This window comes from Neopsephotus bourkii, unplaced genomic scaffold (genome assembly GCF_033783945.1).
Source record: "Neopsephotus bourkii isolate Nb327-2 ecotype Australia unplaced genomic scaffold, CSIRO-AGI_Nbou_v1 NB_768, whole genome shotgun sequence".
In the NCBI taxonomy this organism is placed as follows: Eukaryota; Metazoa; Chordata; class Aves; order Psittaciformes; family Psittacidae; genus Neopsephotus; species Neopsephotus bourkii.
In genome coordinates, this window is record NW_026901264.1 from 1,250,256 (window position 1) to 1,276,047 (window position 25,792).

At 41.5% G+C, this 25,792-nt stretch overlaps 1 protein-coding gene across 4 annotated transcripts; it reads right to left on the minus strand.

The window, feature by feature from the left end:
* Positions 1 to 2,236: 2,236 nt before the first annotated feature.
* Positions 2,237 to 24,188, minus strand: NADSYN1 (NAD synthetase 1). Of its 4 annotated transcripts, XR_009725681.1 has the most exons (22): positions 24,064 to 24,186; positions 23,847 to 23,907; positions 23,274 to 23,390; positions 22,159 to 22,212; positions 21,698 to 21,787; positions 20,642 to 20,693; positions 19,867 to 19,955; positions 18,147 to 18,264; positions 17,699 to 17,830; positions 16,590 to 16,664; positions 16,293 to 16,417; positions 16,041 to 16,089; positions 15,220 to 15,322; positions 14,409 to 14,577; positions 13,913 to 14,048; positions 8,977 to 9,083; positions 8,033 to 8,164; positions 7,069 to 7,138; positions 6,341 to 6,469; positions 5,482 to 5,658; positions 3,535 to 3,631; positions 2,237 to 2,765 (listed from the first exon to the last, which is right to left on the minus strand). XR_009725681.1 is itself a non-coding variant. In XM_061355017.1 (21 exons), the coding sequence occupies exons 1-21, from the start codon at positions 24,146 to 24,148 to the stop codon at positions 2,712 to 2,714; spliced, it is 2,124 nt and encodes a 707-aa protein (XP_061211001.1). In that variant the 5' UTR covers positions 24,149 to 24,186; the 3' UTR covers positions 2,237 to 2,711. The 4 variants fall into 4 exon arrangements, 2 of the variants coding, with proteins under 2 accessions (XP_061211001.1, XP_061211002.1); XM_061355017.1 differs by lacking the exon at positions 3,535 to 3,631; XM_061355018.1 differs by lacking the exons at positions 3,535 to 3,631; positions 23,847 to 23,907 and having other exon boundaries at positions 24,064 to 24,188.
* Between the last annotated feature and the right edge of the window lie 1,604 nt (positions 24,189 to 25,792).

Below are 25,792 nucleotides of genomic sequence, written 5' to 3' on the forward strand. Positions count from 1 at the left end.
GCTGCCTCGGGAGCTGCGGGACAGCCTGCCGCCCTTCGGGGCCGGGCTCAGGAAGCAGAGGAAATAATAGCTGCGTCCTGCTCGTAGTCACATTCCTCATCGTTTACTTTCCTGGCCGCAGAAAGTATTTAATTTGTATTTAATTACTTAGCCCAGAGGCAACTATATATTTAGCTCATGCTGGTGTGACTGTTAAAAGATGCTTCACTTTCGCTGCTCCCCCCCTTTCCTCACAGTCCCCTTCATATACAATATACAATAAAGCTGCGATTTCAAAAAGAAGATGATTTTACAACTACACACTTTTCTGCCACATGGTGGGAGCTGTGGCAGCAAAATGATGAACAGGGAAGTTTATTCATCCCTCACTCTAGTGTTCCAACCCGAGCACCAAAAGTACGTCCATCTTCTACTCTTTAGTTAGCGGTGGGGTAGTTTTTACCTTCAGTTACACGGCCAATGAGTCAAACATCAGTTTTACACGAACATCTAAATAATTCACCCTTTTTAAGAAGCTTAAACTAAATGGAAAACTCCATGACATGACCTTTACCATAACAGCCATCACTACTGAACAGTGAATGTCAGCAGCTACATGTTAGTTATTTCCTGTTCTCAGCACAGATAAAATAAGAGTTAGTGTTGATAATGGTTGAACTAGGGGCTACACACTACAGTGAAAAATTCAGAACAGTAAAAGGAAAGTAAGGGTGGGCTGGTACAATCTGTATTCAGCACTAGCAGGTAAGAAATAATATGCAATTTGCATACATGGTGTAAGTGCCATTGCTAAGAAGCACAACTGTCCAGTCATTGAATGTCTGAAATATTCAGGGTAACAAAAGTAACAGGGAACACATGTAAACACTGTTTTATTTTTGCTATTATTTTTTATTTGAATGAAAGAAAATGTTTCCTTTTTTCTTCCTGTGTGATTGTCACGGAAGAGAATCAGTAACTTCAGGGAATTAAAAAAAAAAAAAAAAGGAAGTAAGAAGCCTTCAAATGTACAGTGAACTTCTGTTCAACATTCATCCACTTCCCTCTGGCAGGAACAGGAAGCAGAAGTGCTCAAATGATGGTGAAGGAAGATGAATTGCAGCTGAGGTTTTCCTTCAAACATCTTAGTACCAGCCACAGTCACTAAGGTCTAAATGCATACCATATAACAAACCCACCAAGAACAATGCAGCATCTTTAACTGCAACTGAATTAACGCTGGCTTTCTGGACTGTGGAAAACAAATGTGGAGAACATGCCCTTTTAGCAGGCATTTTTCATTAGCACAATATATGACCAGTTTTAAGAGTCTCACATGGCCTAAGCTCTTCTGCTGTCGCAGTCACAGCATTGTTTGCCCAGAACCTCAGAAATGCACTTCTAGTTTTTGCTATTAAAAGCACAACTTTCAACTCTTTCTTTTTCTTTTTAAAGCAGGAGAACTGGCCAAACATTAAATGAATGAGCAGAAGAGAAACTCGTGAGAAGGAACCAGACTATCCTTGTACCTTTTTATTATTCCATAGCATGGGACACAGTTAAAAGACTGATGAAGCTCTGAAGTTAAAATAAGTTTTTGCAAACGGTAGATGAAGGTGCTGAAAGGAAGCTGGCTTTATACGCCATTCTGCAGTACTAACTCCATTTCCAGATGCTTGATTCAAACAGTAAAGGGATTACATGGACAACTCCAACCACTCATTGCTGGCATGGTCACTGATAACAGATCACACCTCCTGGACAAACAGCACCAGAGCATATAGGAAGAGCAACGGTGGCGTGGATACCACCCTTGTGTCCTCTCTATTCAAGATATAATGCACCAGAAGATATTTCATATTTCAGGTACATCAATTGCATTTACACATCAAAAATGCCAGGAGGGAAATCACACCAAGCCAACTTTATTCAAATTCCTTAAAATACAACTGAGGATCTTGGTGAGCAGTAAATGAAGCAATTCGCTAACCATCCTGATGAAGCAGGTATTGCTCCTTTCTGAGAAAATCAAGTCAAAGATTTTAAAGTTTATTGTCACAGGCTACACAGCAAGTACATGCAAAACAAGAAGCTGAACTCTAATTCGGATCCCACTAACAATGGGATTACCCATCTGCTTCAAGTTAGACTTACTTCGTTGCCAAATTACACCTTACGTGGCCACTGAAAACACTCGACCAGACTGCATGGCCCATGACAGCTAAATAAAAAACACATAAAGTAAGAACTGAGCCAATTAGCATTACAAAATTACAAGTTTATTGCAAAGTAAAATGAGGTTTTCCCCTCTACAACACATGCCAGAGCTGTTAAAATTTTATATTTTCAGTTAAATGTTATTTAAAAATCATATCCCAAGTTGTCAGAACCAAATTTACTACTTGTATATGTATTCACTTTCACAGAAGAGTAAGTACCCTGCCTTTATTTATGGTTGGTAGCCAAATATTTTTAATTAGAGGCTATTAACTCAAGAAGTTGAAGGAAATCCTTAATAAATGATTCCTTAGCTAAACTACAGTGTAAGTGTATTGGGAATAAAATGGGAAGTCAATCAAAACAAACAAAAAAAAAATTACAAATACCACTTACTATGGTCATGTCAACAACTGTTTGGGTCATCTCTGCCCATCATCACACTATTATCCTGTTTTGAACATTCTGCTATTCTGCTTAGCAAGTTAACTACCACAGTTAAACAAGACAGCAAATCAGTCCGTATCTTCAACTAGAGAAATTTCTTCTTTTTTTTCTAGCTTGGATACCTGCAAGTTAAAAGGAAATTAATAACAACTGAAATAATTGTATATATTTTATGCATATATAAAAAGTAATAGTACAAGTAAGTTTGCATTTAATGTCTCTGGTCTTCTCAGACTTCCATCACAAAGCAGTGTAGAGCCCAGATTTCCCAGTAACTGACAGTGGGGTATGCTCTAGAGGACAACTGAGCTAAACAGGGTGCTGCAGTCAAAACATAAGATCAGACTTTCTTCCTGCCTACCTCCCTAACCTTCCCACATCCGAGTTCCCACTTTTTGTGTTTTGGTCAGTTTGGCGGCTTCAGACCAGGCCATAACCTGAAATCCTGCCTCTAAGGGTCTAGAGTAATTAAAACTGAGAGGAAATGCTTTTCATACACACATACACAATTTTACAACAGTGACCTCCACTGTTCTTAAAACTTAAGAAAAGCAATTACCTTATATTAACTTATATTACCTCTTATTAAGCTAAGCCGTTGATAAGACTAACAATATAAACAGTTTCAGAAAGTATTCTACAAACTCAAGAGGACGAACTAAACACAGTGCTTTCTATGTTATCTATAACTCTGGAAAATCCAGTTCTACATTGCCCAGATCTGTGGGGATATACAGGGAGGGTCATATTAAAAATTCCCTGTTATATTCTTCCTTCAACATCTGCTACTGGTCATAAGAGATACACGCAAAGATACTCAGGTTGAGTTTGACCAAATGCAGCTGATCTCATGTAAGCACTGGAAAAAGCAGAAGACAGACTTGCAGATACCTAATCCTCAGGGGCAAGTGTGCCAGCTTTCTTCTGCACTCTGTCACTGTCCTTCATATTATGCCAGCTATTAAAATCCCAATGAACATTTCAGCACCTAGAAAGTGCACGCTCTGACCACGTATCCTTTATGTAAGGTACAACTCAAAGGCAGAAGCTACTGGAGTTCCTAGGGCTTCTCTATACCACTATAAATTTATCACCCAGGTGGAACCTTCAGCTAGCTAGAGGTTAATAATATTAAGACTCCAAGGGCAAATCTGGCAACTGCCAGCAAACACTATTAGCTCAACTTCCTCATACTGCTGTTCCTTCTGCAGCAAATACAGATGCACTCTTGCACTTCAAAGAATGGGTAACTACATTGGCTTGACTACAGTACAAGCATCCAAAGTAGAAAAGTGCTTTTCACAAATCCAACAGATTTCTCTGTCATAGGCACTCCAAACCATTTCCCTTCACACATGGGCTTAAGATTTAACTTGACTCTTCTACAAGAAAACCTGTAGAAGTTTTCATCTTTCAGCATTACCTAAGTAAAGGTGAATTTTACATCATTCAGAGTTTATGCCCTACTTTCAGTCCTGTTACTATACCAAAAAAGCCTTAAGTGCAGATTAAGTCCCAGAAGCACAATTATAAGTGAGACACTGTACTAGAGAGTGCTTGTCTTCAGAATTACAGTTGTGCTGGATATGCACAGTAAGTGGAAATGTTTACAGTATTCCCTTTTTTGAATAGGGAAGATCTGACTCATCTAACTGCAAGTCATCATTTTCCAGTCTTGCAAAAAGCTAACTCATCATTATGGGTATCAGTTCACATTACTGCTGCCTACATAACAGATTCCTCCCCAGACTTGACTCCCAGTTTCCAGGAATAAGTTGCAAGGGCTAGTACCCTTGCACAGCACTACTGCTATTACATACACATCTAGTTAAAGAATGTAATAATATCCTGGATCATGAAGAGAATATCTTTATCACAGTTACTGTAAGCATTAAATAATTACATTTTGGTCCAGGCCCTACAAAAATATTTTACCCAACTCCCACTGAGGCCAAAAGAACTTTTGTCATGGACTTCAGTGGGAAAAAGTCCAAAATGATGGAGAAAAATCTTCCACCATACAGACCTACAAAACACTGCTGTACATGGCAGGTTTCATACTAGGTTTAAAGGTAATAAAACACCATTACAACATGTCTGGCATTTCACAGACGAGGGAATTAATATTTTATTACACATATAAACATATTCTTAAAAGCAACTGAGGTGTAAAATCTCTGGCAGAAAAAAAGAACCTTCAAGGTGCTAAAATTCTTCAGCACTTTTGCCTTAAAAAATGCATTAAAATAACATCAAAGGCGTAACTAAAAAATACATTAAGCACAGTTCTGATAATTGCTTGAGCCCCTCCACACCTCACAGAGCTCAAACTAGGCACTGTACCATTACTATTGCTGTACCTGAGGAAACATATTTGTGAGTCAACTGACTTAAGGTTGTAGAAGCAGGTGGGAGAAGCTTTCACAACAAATTGTTGCCTCCTACTGGCTTTTCCTACACAGACACAGGTCAGATCTTAATCTCATAATTAAATCCCGAACTGAAACACATAAACTCGTTCTCTGCATTAGCACAGTGAGTATGAGTACATCTATTACTTTCTGGCCTCAGTACATATATTCTCTTTTTGCTCTCTTTTCACTTTCATAGCATTACAACATGCTGTACTTAACAGAAACAAAACAAACGACACAGCCTACACTGAACCCAGAGAATTCTGAGCCTCACAGCTATGTGAAAAGAACACTCAAGAAGAGTCTGTTATAACTATTACATGCTAAATGCTAGCTGTCTTCTATTGGAGATTCACTGGAACTGAGCTTGTCCCATTGTGAGGGCTTTAAATACAAAACTACACAAGAAGCAGAAGGCATTTACCTCTTCATCTATACACCTAAATTGCCAGGACCATGTAGTGTTATAAAGGAAAGGCCTCAGGTCAAATCGGTTGTCATCTGGACTGTAGTTTTCAGCATGGTAGGAAGGAGTGAGGGTTGTCATTTTATGTCTGTTAAGTGAATACATCCTGAAGAAATGCTTAACCTTCGATGCCACCTGGTGTACAAAGAATATAGCTTTAAATCACATGAAGTTTCTTATTTAAAAAATCTAGAGAACTGTATTTTGGAGACCGTGCTCTAGGTTTACACATCCATTTTATTCCATTAACATTTTAATAAATTATCTACCACTAGTATGAATCCCTGTGGATGACCCTGCCTATAAGAGGCATTTAAGACCATTTCCAGACACTTGGAAGACGTCTAAAAGTACACACCAACCTCTCCAATTCAGGTGAAAATCTGACCTTGTTCCTTTATGCACAGGAAGGGAAAAACTATGTAACAGCAAAGCAGATAGCTCTGCAGCATAGATATTCTTTCAAAGCAAGAGCCAAGTTCTGTCTCAGAATACACAACCACAAGGCTTCAAGAGTAGTTAGCCATGTGTATTTCAGAGAATACTTTTCCACTGAAGATACAGTTCTGAAGTAATTGTTTTCAAGTTACCCAATTACTGTTCTAACAATGTGCAACACAGACAACAGACTGCATTAATTCAGGAGATGCATACCAATTCTTCCAGCACATTATGCTATAGCTGTAGAATAATCTCTAAACACAGAATACTTAAACTATCCTTTTCCATTCAAAGGAACTCTACTTAACCTTTCTCCAAACATACTCTTTTTTGGCAAAGACATTATATGATTTGATTAGGTTTTTTTTAATATTACCTCTCTTGGAGTACAAATTTCCTTCCACATATTAATCAGCTTACAGAACATACTGTATGGTCCAGCCTTTGCAATTTTTCTTAATTTGCCATAGATGGAGAGCTCTGCATATGTCATTCCCATATCCACCTGCAATCCCACACACACAAAGTCACTGAAAATCTTAACTATGCAAATTATAATTCATAGTTTTATGAATATATTACAATAAACCAGTTTAATCAAACACCAAAATGAAATAGCCACTGATCACAAAGATAGATAATCATATTACAAGCAAAAGAAAAAGTACCTACTGAAATCTCTCTGAAATAGGAGGTGTCCCTGCCCATGGCAGGAGGGTTGGAACTTGATCTTAAGGTCCTTTCCAACCCTAACTATTCTATGATTCTATGTGAAATCCTTCCATGATCGTATTTGATTTGTATTTGATCTGGCCAGTGAAAACATTTCTTTTCTGACAAATAATGGTTCAGTTTCCCTTCTAGGTGGCTTAAACATAATGTATTTCAGTTAAGGTAAGGCCAAATAAAGAAAACCACTAATTCGAGTTCAGCAACCTACTGCTGTATCATAAAGACCTTCAGTCTTTAATAATTAAATTAAGACGTTTTACAACGTGCTGATCAATAAGCATGGATACATACAAAAGCAAACAGTAGTTATTGGACAAAAGTCAAATTTGGAGATAAGGCTTACCAGAGCATTTTAAAGTAACTGCCCATTACCTCATCAGTTTGAGCCACTTGTCCATCCACCAGGGGCTCTAACTCTGCAGTGGGTGGAGCTGACACAATACTGTAAGAAAAAGGTAAAAAGAAAAACATTAATTCTATCCAGCTTTGTAAATACTAGTTAACAAACTAGTATGCTAAGCCTGGTTTGTTAAAAATCAATACTTTATTCAAAACTTCTTCAGGACATAAGCTACTAAAGAACTAGATAATGCTAAAGAAGTGACACTTGCAAGCTGCTCCAGGTTTAAAAAGCAATGCTTTATACCAAAACATAAAGCATCTGGTTCACACAGTATGAAGACAGGCTAAGAAAGTTGGGCTGTTCAGCCTGGAGAAGAGAAGCTGCGTGGAGACATCAGAGCAGCCTTCCAGTATCTGAAAGGGGGCCTACAAGGATGCCAGAGAGGGACTCTTCATCGGGGACTCTTATGATAGCATAAGAGGTTATGGGTTTAAACTAAAACAGGGGAAGATCAGGTTAGATATAAGGAAGAAGTTCTTCCCTGTGAGGGTAGTGGGACATTGGCACAGGCTGCCCAGAAAAACTGTGGCTGCCCCATACCTGGCAGTATTCAAGGCCAGGTCGGACAGAACCTTGGGTGACGTGGTCTAGTGGGAAGGTGTCCCTGCCCATGGCAAGGGATTGGAACTGGATGATCTTAAGGTCCTTTCTAACCCAAACCATTCTGTGTATCTGTGATTGTATGATTAACACAACCAATGTTTGCATACAGTAACTCCTAAGCCTAGCAGCATTTTCAACACCCAGCAATTTACACTGTGTAAGCCACACAATCATTTAAAAACAGAGCGATGTGCAGAATGCTCTTCTTCACTAGTATTTGCATTATTACTGTAGCATAACTCTATTAATAGAAAAAAAACACCAAAGCGTATTGTCCACAGTATGCTGCATACAAATACAGTCACCAAACACCACTGCTTCACTACTCACCTCCTGAGGGCTGTGAGGTGAAAATTTTCAATGCAATACTGAATGAAGTTCTTCAGATCAGTCTTGCTGATTCCACCAATGGGATTGATATCAGCACTTGAGCAATCATACTTTGTGAGGTAACCTCGGAGACTGAGTAAGAGAGGACATGTTAGAGAGCAATAGGAAATAATAATGTAATATGAGTATAAATGATAATAGTTTATACTATAGAGAATATATGTATGTAGTATGAATACAGGGAAAACCAGACTGCATGTTGTTAATGTATTTATACATCAGAGGCAAACATGCTCAGCTGCAACAGGGCTATCCTAAAGCCAGAAAATTGCCAGGAGGATGAAAATGATATTTTAAACCATTCCGAAGCACTTCAAAACTGCCCATGCTAAGCTAATGGATCTGATGCAAAACACTCAAAATACTGCCCTGACCAACTAAAAAAAATCCAAAAAATTAACACCAAAACACTCACAGTATGAGCACATACTATTTTCATAGCTTTAGAGGTTATCAATCCCACAGTCTTATAGGGATTGCTTTAATCTTCAAACAGTCAGCTGTACGGTCAATAGCCCAAGTTTCTAAAAGCTCTTTTTTCAACTGATAGTTCACAGCTTAACTGCTGATACAGCAATTGAAAGATACAACCAATGAGAGATTGGAAAGTTAACCTGGTAACTACACAGGCAAGCTCTACTGGAAACAGCTAAGGAAGGAACATTTTAGTGGAAGACTTTGACAATACTTTGGCTAAATTTCTGAAAATTACACATTTTTCCATTGAGGCTGATCCAACTGTTTTCATTAATTTTACTGCTATCAGTGTACTTTTAGCTTATTACCTGTTCTTGGTAACACTACACTGGGATTGGTAGAGTTGCAAGAAAATGCAGTGACCTGCTCTCCATTCACCTGGCTTTAGGTCTCTAACTCCTACCAACCTTTCATCCACGTTGGCTGATCCTAGCACTAGAAGTCCCCCTGGCATCCCACGAGTCCATAGTGTCAGCTGGGCAAACAGGTAGGCAAGGACCATTCTTATTCTAGCCTGCAAAGCAAAATGAAAAATAAAGCTGACTTGAGAAGCAGAATAATTCCTCCCAAATCACTTTTCTTAATCAATTCCCTAAACAAACCAACCCACAAGGAACAAAATACAAGAGGGGCAAGCATTACTGCAAGAAGTATGCTCTTGTGGAGAAGACGCCAAACACATGTAGAAAAGCCAGGCTCAGTATCCACTACTGTCACAGACTTCCATGACCAAGCAAGTTCATTCTATTACAAATTGCAGAATGGGGAATAGTTGCCATTTCCTACCCTCTGCAAGCTTCAGTAAGGATCCCTGATGGATAAAGCATGCAGATAACCCATCTGTCTACTGTACCCTTTTATAGAGCATTAGACTAAAGGGATTTACTTACATAAAATATGTAAAAAGTTCTCTTTGCTTTTGTCCCCTGAAACTCAACCTTTTCTAAGGCTGATAACATGGTATAAGCCCAGTTGGTAACTCAGAACCATGCAGCTGTTCACTCACTCCCCCCGTTCTTACTCCCCCTCTCTCCCAGAGGGATGGGGAGGAGAATCGAAAGAATGTAACTCCCATGGGTTGAGATAAGAACAGTCCAGTAACTAAGGTATAACACAAATCACTACTGCTACCACCAATAATAATAATGATAAGGGAAATAACAAGGGAAGAGAATACAACTGCTCACCACCCATCAACCAATACCCAGCCTGACCCAAGCAGTGCTCTAGCCCTTCTGGGTAACTGCCCCCAGTTTATATACTGGGCATGACGTGCTGTGGTATGGAATACCCCTTAGGCTAGTTTGGGTCAGGTGTCCTGTCTCTGCTTCCTCCCAACTTCCTCTCCTCCCTGGCAGAGCATGAGACTCAGAAAGTCCTTGGTCAGAGTAAACATTACTGAGCAACAACTAAAAACATTGGTGTTATCAGTGCTGTTCCCAGACTGAAAGTCAAAAACACAGCGTGGCACCAGCTACTAAGAAGGAGAAAAATGACTGCTACTGCTGAATCCAGGACAGTATTCACCCCTTATTCCATACCATTCACGTCATGCTCAGATCCCAAATTTTTCAATATACCATTGCTTTATCACAGGAGCTGGAGTAAAATCAGCTCTTCCACTCCATCTGGGAACCTGCTCACTGACTGAAGCTGCAGCTTTCATGGGATGATCGTCCTTGACCTTTGTTCTCCTCTTCAATTCACGCACCCGTTCCTCCAGAACTGAGGTAGGTTTTCCATCCCACTTTCTCATGTCTTCTCCATGATCCCACAGGTAAAACTATAAGGTGGCCCGTGGCGTGTACCTTTTATATCTTCTCTGTCAAGCAGTAGGGTGCCTTTTGTTAATAGCTGAGACATGGGTTAGTACACATTGGGAGCTGGATGGATCAGATAGATCGTCTCTCAATTGTTTGAACTCCTGGGACAGTTTTTCCACAGCTGAAATGAGGCAAGGGGTGACACTGCCTTCAAACTCTCGGAGCTGATGAACCAATTCATCCACTGTTGGTCGTGTTACATCATGCCAGGTCATTGATGCCAATGAGTGGGCATATGATGATGGTGCACCCCGGGTAAATTTCTGCCACATGGGTTGTGTACATTCAAATTCACCTGGATCTATGGATGCATTCCCGGCATCCAGCGTGTGATAGATCAGCTCTATAATGGCTGATTCCCTCAGAGACTGGATGCCTTTCTCTAGAGTATCCCACTTGGCCGAACAACTCATAACATCGTCCTTGTATGGAAACCTTTCTTTGACAGCTGCCAAGAGTTACCTCCGAATGCTGAGGGACCATTTCCCTTTTGGAATCACTTAGTCAAATCTCCCTTCCCTAGCAAGTGATCCCAGCTGCTTAGCTTTGCTACCTTCTAGTTCCTGACCGTCGACCCCATTGTCCCAGGATCAGAGCAATCAGGTGATGATGTGCTCCCCTGGGTGATGGGTGAAATCTTTTCGCATATTGCGTAGCCCAGTTGAGGTCTGGGGTTGAGAAGTCACCTCTTCTTCTCCCTCTTCCTCTGATCCACATAACTTTTGTGCAGATGCTGTCCCATCTAGTAAGCCCATTGGTTCTTCATCTTTCTTCACTGCACGGGTTGCTTTTTTGTGCCTCTTGTTTGTTTTTCCCCTTGTGTACAGGGGCAACCAATACTGGCATGAACTGGTCCTTTGGTTTAGCTGCAACAATTATCCCTGTGGTTGGAGTGGCTGCGCTGTCTGCCACTAAGGTTGGAGTGGCTGCAGTATCTGTTGTCGCGGTTGGCACAGCCACTGTGTCTGGGGTTTGAGCAGCACGAGCAGCTGTGTCGTCTGTTGCTGGTCAGGGTTTGAGTACCTGCTGTACTTGTCACTGGGGTTGGTGTAGCTGTATTGCCTGTTGCTTTCCCATCATATCCAGAAACATCTTTTTCCCTTTGAAGGTGCTGGATAGTGTTGAACAGGCCGCTGTAGGTGTCAGCGAAGCCTCAGCACATTGCCATGATTTGTCCCTCTCTGGTATGACCAGGATGACAACACACCTCATTTAAATGTTTTACTAATTTTTCTGGATTTTGCACTTGTTCAGTGGTGAGGTTCCAAAGCACTGGAGGGGCCCACTGGTCTAGATACTTGTCCATACTATCCCACACACCCTGCCACTCATGACTGTCCAGCCTTGAGGAAAATCTCTTGGCCCTCCTTGAGTTTTAGGTATGTCATCTAACCCTAGACAAGACTCAAATCCGACTCTGCTTAACTTTTGAGATCAGACGAAATGGTCATGGGTAAAACACACTCTGTGTGCCAACATGATAATCCCCATCACAATCGGCAGGCAGGTCCCAAGGGTATTCAAAGGCCATTCAAAACCTTCAGAACCCTCAGATGATGCTATAAATAGTTTGGTGGGGGAGCTGGGAATGTAAGGGAATGTCTTCTTCCCAGGCTGACCACTGGCGGAGGGGAAAAAGATGTGTGATTGCTAAACACTTCCATTATATACTTCCCATAGTATAGAGGTGATGATGACATTGGGAACGCAAGCCAGACCAGTGTCATGATCAATAAGTCTATTGTATTACAAGTCATTACTGTAAAGTACAGCGAAACAAGAACCTTAGCCTAGGCCCCCCAGACAATAAACACTAAAACAGCAAATACTGGCTGTAAGTAAGGTACGACACACTGAAGCTCCGAGATCCAGAGCAACAACTTTGAGAGCCAATAAATCAGCATTGTGATGAGTGACTACCAATCTGAAACAATGAATGCTTTTCACAAATACGATTAGACATACTCCGGTCAGATATGTCGTTAACTCAACCCTTCATGCCCCACACTGGGCGCCAAAAAGGAACTGTCGTGGTTTAAGCCCAGTTGGTAACACAGAACCATGCAGTTGCTCATTCACTCCCCCCATTCTTACTCCCCCTGTTCTTTCTCCCCCCCTCTCCTGGAGGAATGGGGAGCAGAATCAAAACAATGTAACTCCCATGGGTTGAGATAAGAACAGTCCAGTAACTAAGGTATAACACAAATCACTACTGCTACCACCAATAATAGTAATGAGAAGGGAAATAACAAGGGAAGAGAATACAACTGCTCACCACCCATCAACCAATACCCAGCCTGACCCGAGCAGTGCTCTAGCTCTTCCAGGTAACTGCCCCAGTTTACATCCTGGGCATGACGTGCCGTGGTATGGTATACACCTTAGGCTAGTTTGGGTCAGGTGTCCTCTCTCTGCTTCCTCCCAACTTCCCCTCCTCCCTGGCAGAGCATGAGACTCACAAAGTCCTTGGTCAGACTAAACATTACTTAGCAACAGCTAAAAACATCGGTATTATCAGTGGTGTTTCCAGCCTGAAAGTAAAAAAATACAGCACTGCACCAGCTACTAAGAAGGAGAAAAATGACTGCTACTGCTGAACCAGGACAGGTGGCAATAACACCAGACCTGAGATTCAGCCTTCAGCTCTAGGCACAACTGTGTGCTGTTAGGCAAATCATTGCACTCCTCTGCAACTAAAGCCTGTTCCATTGCCAAAAAGCTCATAAAGGATTCAATGTTTACTTCCAGGTGAGACAGCTGGGTTTATCCAGCAACAGCAGGGGGAGAAAGATTAAGTCTCCTGCTAACAAAAACAACCAAAGATGTTAGCCAGAATCAATACTGAATTGCTGGTTAGGTTGGGAGCTTTTAAGAACAGGCCAAATAGAAAGCCACCAAGACAACAAAAGGTACAGGAACCAGGGATTAGAAGTCACTAGGAAGCTGTTTTCCATGAGTTTATAGGATATGTATACCAGCACTACCCAGGCACAGTACCAATCTGTTCCAACACAATGAAAAAGCATAATTGGTAGTGTGTATTTAAGTTGTTTTTTTATGAGTCTATCAAAGATTAAATACCTTCCAATGTAAAAAAAAAATAATAATAATTCTCTTCTTCCTTCTAAAACAGAGGACATCTAGGAATTGGGATGGGTAAACTTGACACCTCACACAGAGCCTTTCAAAGGCTGCTAACATTCACCAGAGGAAAGTCTAGTATCCGTCAGCAGTAATTTTGAGTCTTGACCTGCCATCATCCTACTAGATTTCAGACTTGTCTCTTAAAATAGTTTGCTGCTCCTTTTCCTGACCTGGCAATTCCTTTCTATTGGGATGTTTTTCCAAACAGCATCTGTACCAGTGCTATTGATGAGCTATAGGCATGTACGATTTCAGAAGGAGGGGGTAAATAGGAGGGGAAAAAAAAAAAGGAGAAGAAAAAAAAAGGGGGGGGGGTGGGAGGAGAAAAAAGGCAAAAAGCAAAGGTCTGATCTGATGCAGCCCACATGAAACCTACCTGCACATTCTGGAGAGCCAGGTTTTCTCTTCTGCTCCCTCCAAAGACAGAAAACAGGGGAGTTCGACCCGTCACCATGCTGAAAATTCCCACAATAGCTTTCACAGCCACATCTATGTTCAGATTGATGTGATAGCTGAGAATTCAGGAAGAAGTGACTCAATGGCACCATCTGGCCAGATAACAAAGCATTAAATAAAAGGCCAAAAACCCAGCTATCAAATGACATTTTAAAGCTGCTACCATCTCAGATTTGGTATAAAGAAACTTAGGAAAGAATAACACTTTCCAGACTGTTTCCAAATGTCCATGTCCTCCACCAATTGCTTCTAAGTTTGCCTCACGTTTACACACTTAATGAGTCATGTCTGTAGTACTGCTGTTTAACATACCTACTTTCCCACTTCTATAATTTCCCATTTTAGAGTTTGAAAGTTTTGCATTAAAGTCTATGCCACAACAAGATTAACCACCCCCATCATTTTTCAACTTGTACCTGCCTATTTGCTCAGCCAGGAGTTTTGCCCTGTTGCAAGTATCCTGGGAGGAGTTCTCACTAGCCATATAGCAAGTGGTAAAGACACGCTTGCAAAATTCTCGAGGATCCTCAGGGACATAGGTCTCATCATTCACAATCCTGCACACGTCAGCCAGCACATCTGCATCTGGGGACAGGGCAAAAGAGACAAGAGCAAGAGCAGAAATTGTGCTGCTGCTAGGCAAATACCTCATATGTGTCTTGTACTCTAATTAAGCTTTACACTGCCCCTCACAAATAAGATGACTCCATCGTTTAACTCCCCAAACTCATTTTCATATACCGAATAAAAGAATGACTGATTTTGCTCCTAATTTTTAACACGGAAATATTAAATCCTTTTGTTCTATGCCTTAAAGAAACTTCATACAAAATATGATCATATATGTACAAAGCATAGCTAAATGCATATAGCCTACTTAAAGCCAGTTTAAGAGCTCGATCCATATCTAATCATGTTTTGTAGTGCTGAATTTAACAAAAGGAGTAAATGCTCATGATACACTGAAATCCTAAAACTACAACAGCCAACATTTTGAACAATACCTTAAGACAGAAACCAGTCTGAGTTCCACATCTAATCCTTAAACCTAAAGTGAAAACTACTAAGCGAATTCAAAGAACTGAAATTTGGGATTTCTGAAGAGACACAAATGATTCCTTTAGAACAAATGGGCAAGAGTCCACCACTAATGACCTCTTGCAACTACTCTTAACTTGTCCATAACCATTAGTAAGCATAGCTACCCAGACACACGTATCTACTTACTTCCATTCTTGACTGCCAGGCAAACCTGGTGACACATAGAATATACTATGCAAGCTGTAGCAGAGCTGTCAATTCCACCACTAAGAGGTAGGAGGAATCCTGCCTTGAAAACAGAGCAAGAAAGACATTCCAAATAGTAAAATTAGAACAATATATACTGTACTGTTCAGAAACATACTCTTGTAAAAAAATTACACATGCATTGTTCAAGTCTACTTATATTCCGCTAGGAAAAAGCGGACTACCCAGACCTAGCAAACTCTCTTAAACTCTCATCAAAAGGATAATCAAACAAGTAGTCACTGTAAACCCTTGCTAGAAAATCTTTCATTATGCCTTTACCCTCCAGTAAGACAGAAAAGCTAATACTACATTTTTCAAATATATTTCACTGTTAAACTGAATTACTAGTTCACGTCACTGGGTGTTTTAAACACCTCCATTATGCCATTGAAATATTATCATACCTGGAAAAAAACCCAAAACCAAAACCAAACAAAAAAAAAAACAACAAACAAAAAACAACACCAAAACCAAACTAGTGTTTCAAAGGAAAATAAATCCCCTTTATTAGGTAAGCTTGACTGTTACTTTCAAAGAAAGCATGTCTGCTAAGGAAAAGGTCTGAAGAGCATACTGAGTTCACCCTTTCCATATAAGTTTTAAGTCCGATTGAGCTACCTCAATTGAGAAAAACTCAAACCTTGCACCTCCGACTAACATCAGTTTCCACCAACAGCAGAAAGGGTAACAATATGCAGTGTCCCTGTGGCATAGAAGATGATGTGCATGCCAAGACAACGAACAGAAACAATTCTTACCTGTTTGCTACGCCTTAAATAGTCCCAAAGCCAACATGCAGGACCAAGGCTGAAATCAGAGAACAGGTTTATTCGAAGAGGGTTAAGGAATAAGACGCAAGCCAGTCAACATTTTTACTGTGGTCTTCCAATTAGATATTTTCTTATTTAAATATAAATAAGATCTTGTGTTTATCTCTCTTACTTGAGGTTTGGGGTTTGCTTGTTTTAAATCAAAATAATTTTCAAGCAACAGATTCATTATGTACTTACCTGATCTCTTCCTCAGGACTATGATGTCTCCACTTGATTGGCATACAAGTAGGTACAGCTACAATATCAGAACTTGACAGGGCAAAATTCACTTTTACTCTGGGATAAGGATTTACTTTACTTGCCTAGCAAGACAACAGAAGAATTAGGAAGGCATTGATTTTAATGTAACATATTTGCAAAACATCAGATCTATAGAATACTAGGAAAATCAAGACATGCAAATACTTTTAAAATTCAGCAACTGTTCTAAGTTGGCAGAGTTTACAAACACAACCTTCCATCAGGAATTCTTACCGCTAAGTTACGAGAAGAAATCTCTGCTCTGTAACTTCGAACATCTTCCAAGTCCAGAGTGGCCACCAGCACCTCCTATGGAACGGTTTGCAACATTAGATTGCTTCTACACAAATAGACACACAATGTTTGACATGCCTGGACTACAAAAACTGTTGGGGAAGAAGAATGCATGCACTTTGTTTTTCAATACAGATTTTCATGCTCACTTCACAGGTCATTTCTGACTTGGTACAATTACTTACATTACCAAGAGAGCGCAACTCAGGGAGATTTACTTTGGATATGGGGAGATTTAGGTTGGATATAAAGAAGAAACTCTTCGCTGTGGGAGTAGTGAGACCCTGGCACAACCCTATCCCTGGCAGTGCTCAAGACCAGGCTGGATGGGGCTTGGAGCAACCTGGTCTAGTGGAAATTGTCCCTGCCTGTGGGAGGGGATGGAAGTGGATGAACTTTAAGGTCTCTTCCTACCAAAACCAGTCTCTGACTCTATGATTCTAACTGACTTTCCTCACTGAGTACACCAGGACACTCATAAATCACAACAAATTTACAGTGCTCATCAGATGGCCAAACAACAGGTTCACCATCAGTGGTGGCAAAAGACAAAAAGGAAAAGGCAATAAACATACTGGGGAAAGAGATTAATTTGGCACATACTGTAAGGAAACCTAGAACTTGGATAACCAATCTACTGAGAAAGGGTTTCTTGAACTAAAACTCAACCTATCAAACCTTTTGTCTACCAAACCAGGTCATAATCAGTAAACAGCAAGCTTTGACCATTTTTTTTTTTATTTTTTTTTACAAGGGAATACAAGTTCACAGGGTCTCTCCTACACACAGTGATTGCACACGTTAACATTTTCATGAGGTTCCTCCACTGTGACAGCTCTTCCTTGCTCACAAAAGCAGGAGAGCTACTGTAGATCAGGTCTGGGCAATTTTACTAGGAAAAAGCTTAGATCAAGTTAAACAGCATAAGAAAAATACATCTTTAGTGTAGAGACATGGGCCTAGTATCTGGAATGTCTGGAAAATGTTGAGCATAAATATAGCCATACTGATTTCAGCTGTAACTAGCAGCTGTAGGTTGAATGTATTACCACATCATCAAGTGAAAACTGGGATCCTTGTGCAACTGTTTCTCCATTCATCGAAATCATGGCACAGCCATCATAATACAGACGATCACCATCACAGCCTTTCTGGTTAGCTAAAATATATATTCCACCATTCTGGGAGGAAAACAAACACGCAGACAAAAAAAAGTGCTTTTCAGAACATTGCACCTGGCAGAATGTTAAAAGGCAAAATGTTATTTCTCTGTTCCTAACAATTTTGTGCTACAGACAGGGCACCCAAAGACGTACAGTCCCCCACAGCTGGTTCAATTAGGGAAAGTAACTGCAGATAAGAAAACAAGCAACTTAACAATACAGACTGTCAAGGCCCCCACACTCATGCTGTGTCCTTGTCACAGAAAACTGCTTTGAGAAAACAAAATAAATGAGATGCATAACCAAAACTGGTCGGTTTTTTGTAAGCATATACCTTTGCTGTGGCAGAATTCACCAAATCCACCCGGGTGTGAGCCTTCTGCAGCACATGGTGACTCCCTGAAGAGTTAGCAAAGATTTCCACACCATCCAGTCCCATTTCAATATGAGGGCTGTCAAAGCAAAAGGCAGAAATAAATTGAGCTGTGCTGTGAGGTATCATTTAAAATCACTGACAAATAAAAACATCTCTGACAGGTTTCTGCATGTCTTAGCTCAGGATTCTGAAAAACACCTGTTTTGTTGCACTTCCTCACTCTTCTCTCAAAGAGCACTAGCGACTGCAGAGGGCAGAAGGGCTTTTGCTTCTTCTGCTCTAAATTAAATGCCTCCTACTTGATAGAAACACAGACCTCAAAGAAAGAGAGAACAAGACAATCCTGGTCTGAAAGGGCAACACAGAGATATTCTTACAAGGTAAGTTGTCACATTTTCCTTCTCTCAGTAAATCCAAAAGCATAAGCAAACAGAACCATGAACAGGAAATTTTTACTGTTCTTTTTCTTTCTCCAATGTTAAAAGAACCACTGACACCCCCCCCCCCCATCCCTGTCTGTAACATATCACACCTGCAGTTACAGGGAAATGCGCGTCTGTAACTGGAAAATTTGGAATATCATTGGGAAGATATTTTCTGTTGACTGAACAGCTTTCATGCAATTGCATCTCCACTCACACCAGACCTTTGTGAATGGGATCTACTTTGTCATTGGGAAGAACTTCAAATTGCAATAGGAACTAAAATAGCAACAGGAAAAACTGCTTAAGGGCACTAAGTTTTGCTTGCCCTCAGTAACCTTTTGCTGTTTCCTGATGCATTGTCTGATGCTGCTTAAAAAGTAAAGCAGAAGGATTAAGCTAACAGCTAAAGAGAAGAAATGTAAGTGATGTACCTCAAAGTGATACTGTCTAAAAGCTTATGCTCTAGCTTGTCAAATCATAGAATCATAGAATGGTTTGGGTTGGAAGGGACCTTAAAGATCATAGAATCATAGAACAGTTACAGTTGGAAAGGACCTGAAGATCATCAAGTTCCAACCCCCCTGCCATGGGCAGGGATACCTTGCACTAAACCATATTACCCAAGGCCTCGTCCAGCCTGGCCTTGAACACTGCCAGGGATAGAGCATTCACAGCCTCCCTGGGTTCCAACACCCCTCTGTTAAGTGGAATGCTTTGGAGGAGTTGGTCAAAGCCAAAGATAAGAATAAGGTAATTAAAATAAAAAGAACTTCTATTAGTCTCAAATTGATGAGACTAGGTACAGTAAGTGGGGATAATACAGGATTATAATTGCTAGGAAAAAAAAAATCAATACTATAAACTGATACAAAATAACTTCGTCATTTTGACTCGATATGGATCCAGAGAGGACATTTCAACCTCAGGTAGAACTAAAAGCTGAGCAGTATATGGAATGCAAGCACTATAACCATCTGTCATTTGTTTCCTAAGGTCACCTTTTTCATTCTGCTTCTCATTGGTATTTCTCTCTCACTTTCTGTTTCAGGTGAATTTAGCTTACCCACCCTGCATCTAGCCTAGTGAAATCTTTCCCCATGATGTATTTATGGCTCTTAATGCTATTTTAGCTTGCTGGCACTTCCTGGAGGTTATACTACATGGAAGAATAATAAGCATATTTTTTTCCCAAACATTTAATTTGGGCAGGTCCAGGGTATGTTTTAGTTTACTTTTCATTTTGTCTCCTTTACCTGTTTGGTGCCCAGAGTTCTTCACATATTTCTGCTCCCAGGCAGGCATCTTTGGTTGCTAGCACTGCATCCCCAAAAGGAACAGTTTCCTGAGAAAAACCAAGAACACACAGGTAATAGAAAAATCACTTCAAAAAGTTAACCACAAATCTTAAAACCATACAAAAATTGAATTCTTATATGGAATGAGTAACACATTAATTGCACTATACCTTCCTTCATTTTATACCAAATAAAAAAAAAAAAAAAAAAAAAGCTCTAAACTGCAAACTTCTGGACTGTACTAATATTGTGTTGACAGTATTCATACCCAGTGCTTTGCTCCAGGACATGCTTCCAAAATAAGCAGTCAACAAAACAGAGACTGTCTTTTGCTAGGAATCATGCTCATGCTTTAGTGGAAAATAACCCAAGTTTTAGAGCCTTCTGAATCAAAAAGGGTATTTTTTTTTACCTCAAAAGACATAGTCATCTCTAGTCTCCAGCCCAGATACACTCAGAATTGTGCAAAATGAGACAGTCAAGTTCCAGTATATACAAATGACTGAGGCAAACTTAAGGTTTACTTGCTTTGCTGCCAAATGCTAACATAAAGGAAGTTAAATTATGCTCTATAACTTAACTGAGAGCTCACTGAAACCTGTGAAACTGCAACACAACTGAAAGCAGAATTTGGTGTACTACAGTTTTATGTCACCATTTCTATCCATTTAAATTGCTGAATCTGGAAGATGCTAAAGTTAAAAAGAAAAATTAAAAATTTCTTTTTACTTACCTGACCAGTTATTTCCTGAATTATCCTGGGTAGAAAATACTCCTCTACATGCCTAAAGCAGATTTATAGGTTGTTAATATACAGAGTTATGTAAATCACAGCATACACACCAATTGTCATGTCCACGTTTTGTCACCTTCTAACACTGATTAAAGAAACTGTACTTCAGCTCTACAGAGCCGTGTATGTTTAAAAGTCAAAAAAAAAAGACATTCATACTGTGAGATTAATCAGAAATATTAAGATTACAAGATAGCAACATCCCACTTTGCTTCAGAAATGCATGGTAAACACTGCTGCATCCTAACTATAACCTAGACCTGACAAAGAATCAGTTGTACCATAGAATCATAAAATCTCAGAATGGTTTGGGTTGGAAGGGACCTTAAAGCTCACCCAGTTCCAACCCCCTGCCATGGGCAGGGACACCTTCCACTACAGCAGGTTGCTCCAAGCCCTGTGCAACCTGGCCTTAACACTGCCACAGCTTCTCTCTGCAAGTCAAACACCAAATAAACATTTCTCTTTTTGCAGTATTACTACATGAGTAATTCAGAATTCATCCGGAACTGCCTGAGGTCAAGAGGACAGATGCTCTGGGGCTCTCTCAGAAGTACCTCACCGGACTACAAGGTAAGTGCACAGCATCAGAGACAAGCATCGAGAGTATTTTGGAACATCCCAAGGTATGCAGCTTTCATCCACTGCAGTCATTTACAATTCTGACAGAGCTAATCCATTTCACGTTGTTTTCCAGTTTAGTTGATATTGAAGAGGATGCAGCAATTGAGCAGATAAACACAGGCTCTTCCAATCCCAAACTACATATAGTTAAAAGTAAACAGGAAGAAAATGCTTCCTTCCAGCTCAGCAACTCAAGAGTTTCACTGCACTTAAGTTTTCTAACTGACCTTCAATTATGTAGCTCTGCTGACTCTGCCGTGCTGCTCACCCTGCAGCAGCACTCATCATTGCTATAGAGATTTCAGTCCTCCTGTTGGGTCTGCAAGCAGCAAGCTGTGGCTTTAAACACAATTTTAATACTATCCAGCCTACCTGGCTTTGGTCCAAGGGGTAAACCATCGAAGTTCCCTGTAGTTTCCTGTATTTGCCAATGATATTTTTGGTCTAATCAGAAGAATTTTTCTTACAACATAAAACAAAATAGAAAGGGTGAGTTAAGACCTGATGTACAGTAAAACAAAATAGAACATTAATACCAACTCTTTTTAGTATTATTATTATTTACATTAAACAACTACCACATACAGTAATTTTTAAGGCTTCTATTTGCAGAGGTAATGGGTTTGTTTTGTTTCTGGAATCTTTCAGAAAACAGTGAACATTTTCACAAATTCAGAAAGGAAAAAAGGGAAAAGGGAAAACATTAGCTGTCTCTCTAAAATGTAGCAGGTATGAAGACAGCTCTATCACTCTACATAGCACTGAAGAATCTTTCCTGAAGGCCACACAAGTCTCTGAAATTATATACTAATGTATTGTCTCGCAAAACTTACTTATTTAAAAAGATCACTCGACAATTGTAGCGAACATTTCTGTGCAGAACAGGCCTGTGAAAATAAGAGGCAACATTACCAGCAGCTGAGCTCATTAAACAAATAAGCCACAGAATCTATTTCACTGAACAAAACCTCTTTTTAAGACAGGACTTCTACACTGTGTCACAAAAGGGAATTAAACAAAACAAGATACTGAATTTTAGCTTCTAATTCTTTAACTCAAACAGCTGTTTGTAAAAATCAGAGTTACTGACCCTTTAGTCAGTCTCAAACATACCAGCTACTACCAGATTACTACTACTTCCAGCACCAGGAACAAGCAGACCAGAAGAATCCCCCTGGTTGGGATGACTAATTTGGACTTTAAACTAGAAGAGAGGAGACTAAGATGAGATTTTAGTTCTTCCCTGTGAGGGTGCTGAGGCGCTGGCACAGGCTGCCCAGAGAAGCTGTGGCTGCCCCATCCCTGGCAGTGTTCAAGGCCAGGCTGGACAGGGCTTGGAGCAACCTGGTCTAGTGGAAGGTGTCCCTGCCCGTGGCAGGGGCAGGTGGAACTGGATGAGCTTTAAGGTCCCTTTCAACACAAACTATTCTGGGATTCTATGATTTAATCAAGCCTGACTTCCTATGACAGTAGCAGGCTAGTTTGAAATAAAGCTAGCTTTACGTGTTTGTATTAATACTAACAAGCAGGTCTTACATGATAACTATAATTTATCACTCTTCACTGTCAGCATATGACTTGCAACAGTTTCAGCCATTCTGACATACAGGGATGTTAAAGATGTCTGCCAGTCAAAGCCAGCTATGTTAGCTCTGATATTCCTGAAGGAGAATCAATTAATAAGGCCTTTAGTACAGAGTTCTACCCATGGCATCAGGGTTCCTACTTGTCTCTTAAAGGGTTCTACCACCAGAAATCTTTCGAAGGATCATCCTTCAAATCGTGTTTTGCCTGATGCAGTACTAGTCATGGTATTTATAAGGGAAAGTAGTGCTGGTCCCAAGATGTTTAAACATTTGGTGAAGAGCCCTCAGCATCCAGATACACAGCAAGAGGCAGCACTCCCCAAGGACCTAACCCTTGGCCACAAGTACACAACCAAACTTACATTCCCACATCGCAGATAATATCTTGGGTAGCTGGAGACTCCAAAAGCTTTGCCAGAACTTGAAACGAATGCAGGAGGGTGTCAGACTCATAGTAGTGATCCAAGCACCCATAACCACTGCATTTAAAAAGAGAAAAAATAAGACAAAACATCACCACAACCAAGGGACCAGAACTTCCTCAGGCGAGGTACATCTCATCCACACAGGGAATTTATGTGGAACAGGAAGAAGCAACACTTCCAACACTGTCCCTGCTGACAGCATTTAAAACTCCATGGCATTGCTGAGATATTCCTTCCCAGAGCAGCAGCCTGGAAGGAATTCAGAGCACAACAGTTTCTGTGAAGGAAGACTCGCTGGAGAGGTCAAACAGAAGTGGTGGGTACCAGCCACGTTTCCAAGACAAGAGAACCAATGTGCTTTCAACTACCTTGGTTTTCTTTGCAGTGACAGCCGTGTGCTCTAAGCAACATCTCGGGCAATAGAAAGACCAATGGTACATTTTCTTACTGATGGTCCTTCAGTCATCAACTGGGAGCAAACCGAACCCAGACCCAACCAGGCAATCTTACCAGATCTCCAGCTCCGGACCGAGCCGGTACCGGGCTCCATTGCTCTTTGCGATGCCAATACCTGGAAGAAGGTTGGATCAAACACCAGCCGGAGGCACCGGATCACCCCACTCAGCACCACCCACAGCTCCCGCGCCTCCGGGAACCGGACGGCATAAACTTGCTTCCATTACCGCCCCGACAAGGAACGCGCGAGCGGACGGGCACACACACTCACTTCTGACAATCCTCTTCAGGTTGCCCTCAAAATCGAGGGCCCACTGGTTGAGGGCGCAGGCGGCCACTGTCACAGCTCTGCCCATGGTGACCCCGCCGCTTCCGGGGCGGTGCCGTGGAGCCGGCACCCCGCCGCCACGCCCGCTCCGTCCCCTCGGCCCATGGGTTGAGCGCGCTCCACCAATGGGGTGGCGTGAGGGGGAGAGGAGCGCGGCGCGGATTGGTCAGAGCGGAGGAGTGGAGGCGGAGCTTCCCTGAGGAGAGCGGGACGGCCGTGGGAAGCGGCTCAGGTGAGGTACCCTGAGCTGAGCTGGTTTGTGTAATAGGAAACGTGGTGCCGAGCCGAGCCGCGCCGCACCGAGCCGTGCCGCACCGGTAAGTAAGTTGCTCTGCCACTGTTTTCGGGAAGTGGGTAGTGTCCACTGGGCTAGTGAGCCCGCCCGTGGGTGCGTACCTGCCGGTTCTTGGCGAGGGCAGGTACGGATCTCACTAAGTGCTCCCTGACTCCGGAGGGTGTTCTTACCGTGCGACGCCTTCCCAATAATAGCGCCCGTGTCTCATGAAGGGCCTGGTGTGTGGAAAGGTGCTGCCTTACCTGCCCATATGGGCATGCTGAGTCCCTCTGCCCCGAGCAGCCTGCTGCTCTGATCTTCTGTGTAAAGCACGGGGCTATGCGGCATATCTGATGTTGGTAAGGGACTTTTCTTGAGAATACATGTTCTTGAGCAGGAGTCTGCCTTGGTTTTGTAGGACAAAATGTGGGGTTTTGCCATGCTTCCTCATCAAGGTTTCCTTTGGTGATTTTAGAGCATGCTGATTAAAAGCATCAAGCACATGTATTATTGTTTGCAAGGGCTTCATGTGACATTTACTTTGTGAATTGTATGTTAGATCTGCAGCTTAGGCACCAAATGGGGAGAGCTTCCAAGTGAATTGTGTGGTTGCTGTGACTACTAGTTTAACACAGTGTGAGCACTAATGCAGTACTTCATTGTTAAGCCCTGAGGTTTGGAATCTGAGGAAGAGTGCATCTGTGGAGTTCTCTGTGCAGGTGATACATCAATTGCAAATTTTGTTTCACGCTCTTGCTAAGAAGTTGGTTAAAGGTATTGGGTTTGCGTGCCCATGCTAGCCAGCTCCAAGATGGACTGACCAAGGCTGAGCCCATCAGTGACAGTGGTAGCACTTCTGGGATAACATATTCAAGAAGGGGGGAAGGGGAACGCCAAACTATACAATTTCAGCTGGAGAGAGGAGTGAGAATGTGTGAGAGAAACAACTTGTCAAACCCCAAGGTCAGTACAGAAGGTGGGAGGAGGTGCTCCAAGCACCAGAGCAGAGATTCCCCTGCAGGCTATGGTGAGCTAGGCCCCCATGTGGGCCAACAGTGGAGCAGTTATCTACCTATACCCTGGGGAGGACCCCGGCGACTAGCAGGGGGATGCCTGAAGGAGGCTGTGACCCCATGGGAACTGCTCTGTACACTGGAGCAAGCTCCTGGCAGAACCCGTGGCCCCATGGAGAGAGAAGCCCATGCCAGAGCAGGTTTGCTGGCAGGATTGGTGACCATGCAGGGAACCCGCACTGGAGCAGTGTATGAAGAACTGCAGGCTGTGGGAAGGAATGCCAGCACTTCTCATGTAGCTAGTTCTCAGTACTAGTAATCCGGTGATTATCCTGTCTTTGTGTTGTCTGATAGGATTAATGATACACTCTGTGTATCATTACAC

What these genes read in the sequence shown, in the direction of transcription:
- NADSYN1 (XM_061355017.1), bottom strand. Translation starts at nt 24,148, where the DNA reads ATGGGCAGAGCTGTGACAGTGGCCGCCTGCGCCCTCAACCAGTGGGCC. An exon ending in AGTCCTGAGGAAGAGATCAG is followed by an intron (nt 16,090 to 16,292) that starts GTAAGTACATAA and finishes CTCTGATTTCAG; the next exon opens with CCTTGGTCCTGCATGTTGGC. An exon ending in AAGTGGCTCAAACTGATGAG is followed by an intron (nt 6,470 to 7,068) that starts GTAATGGGCAGT and finishes GTGGGATTGCAG; the next exon opens with GTGGATATGGGAATGACATA.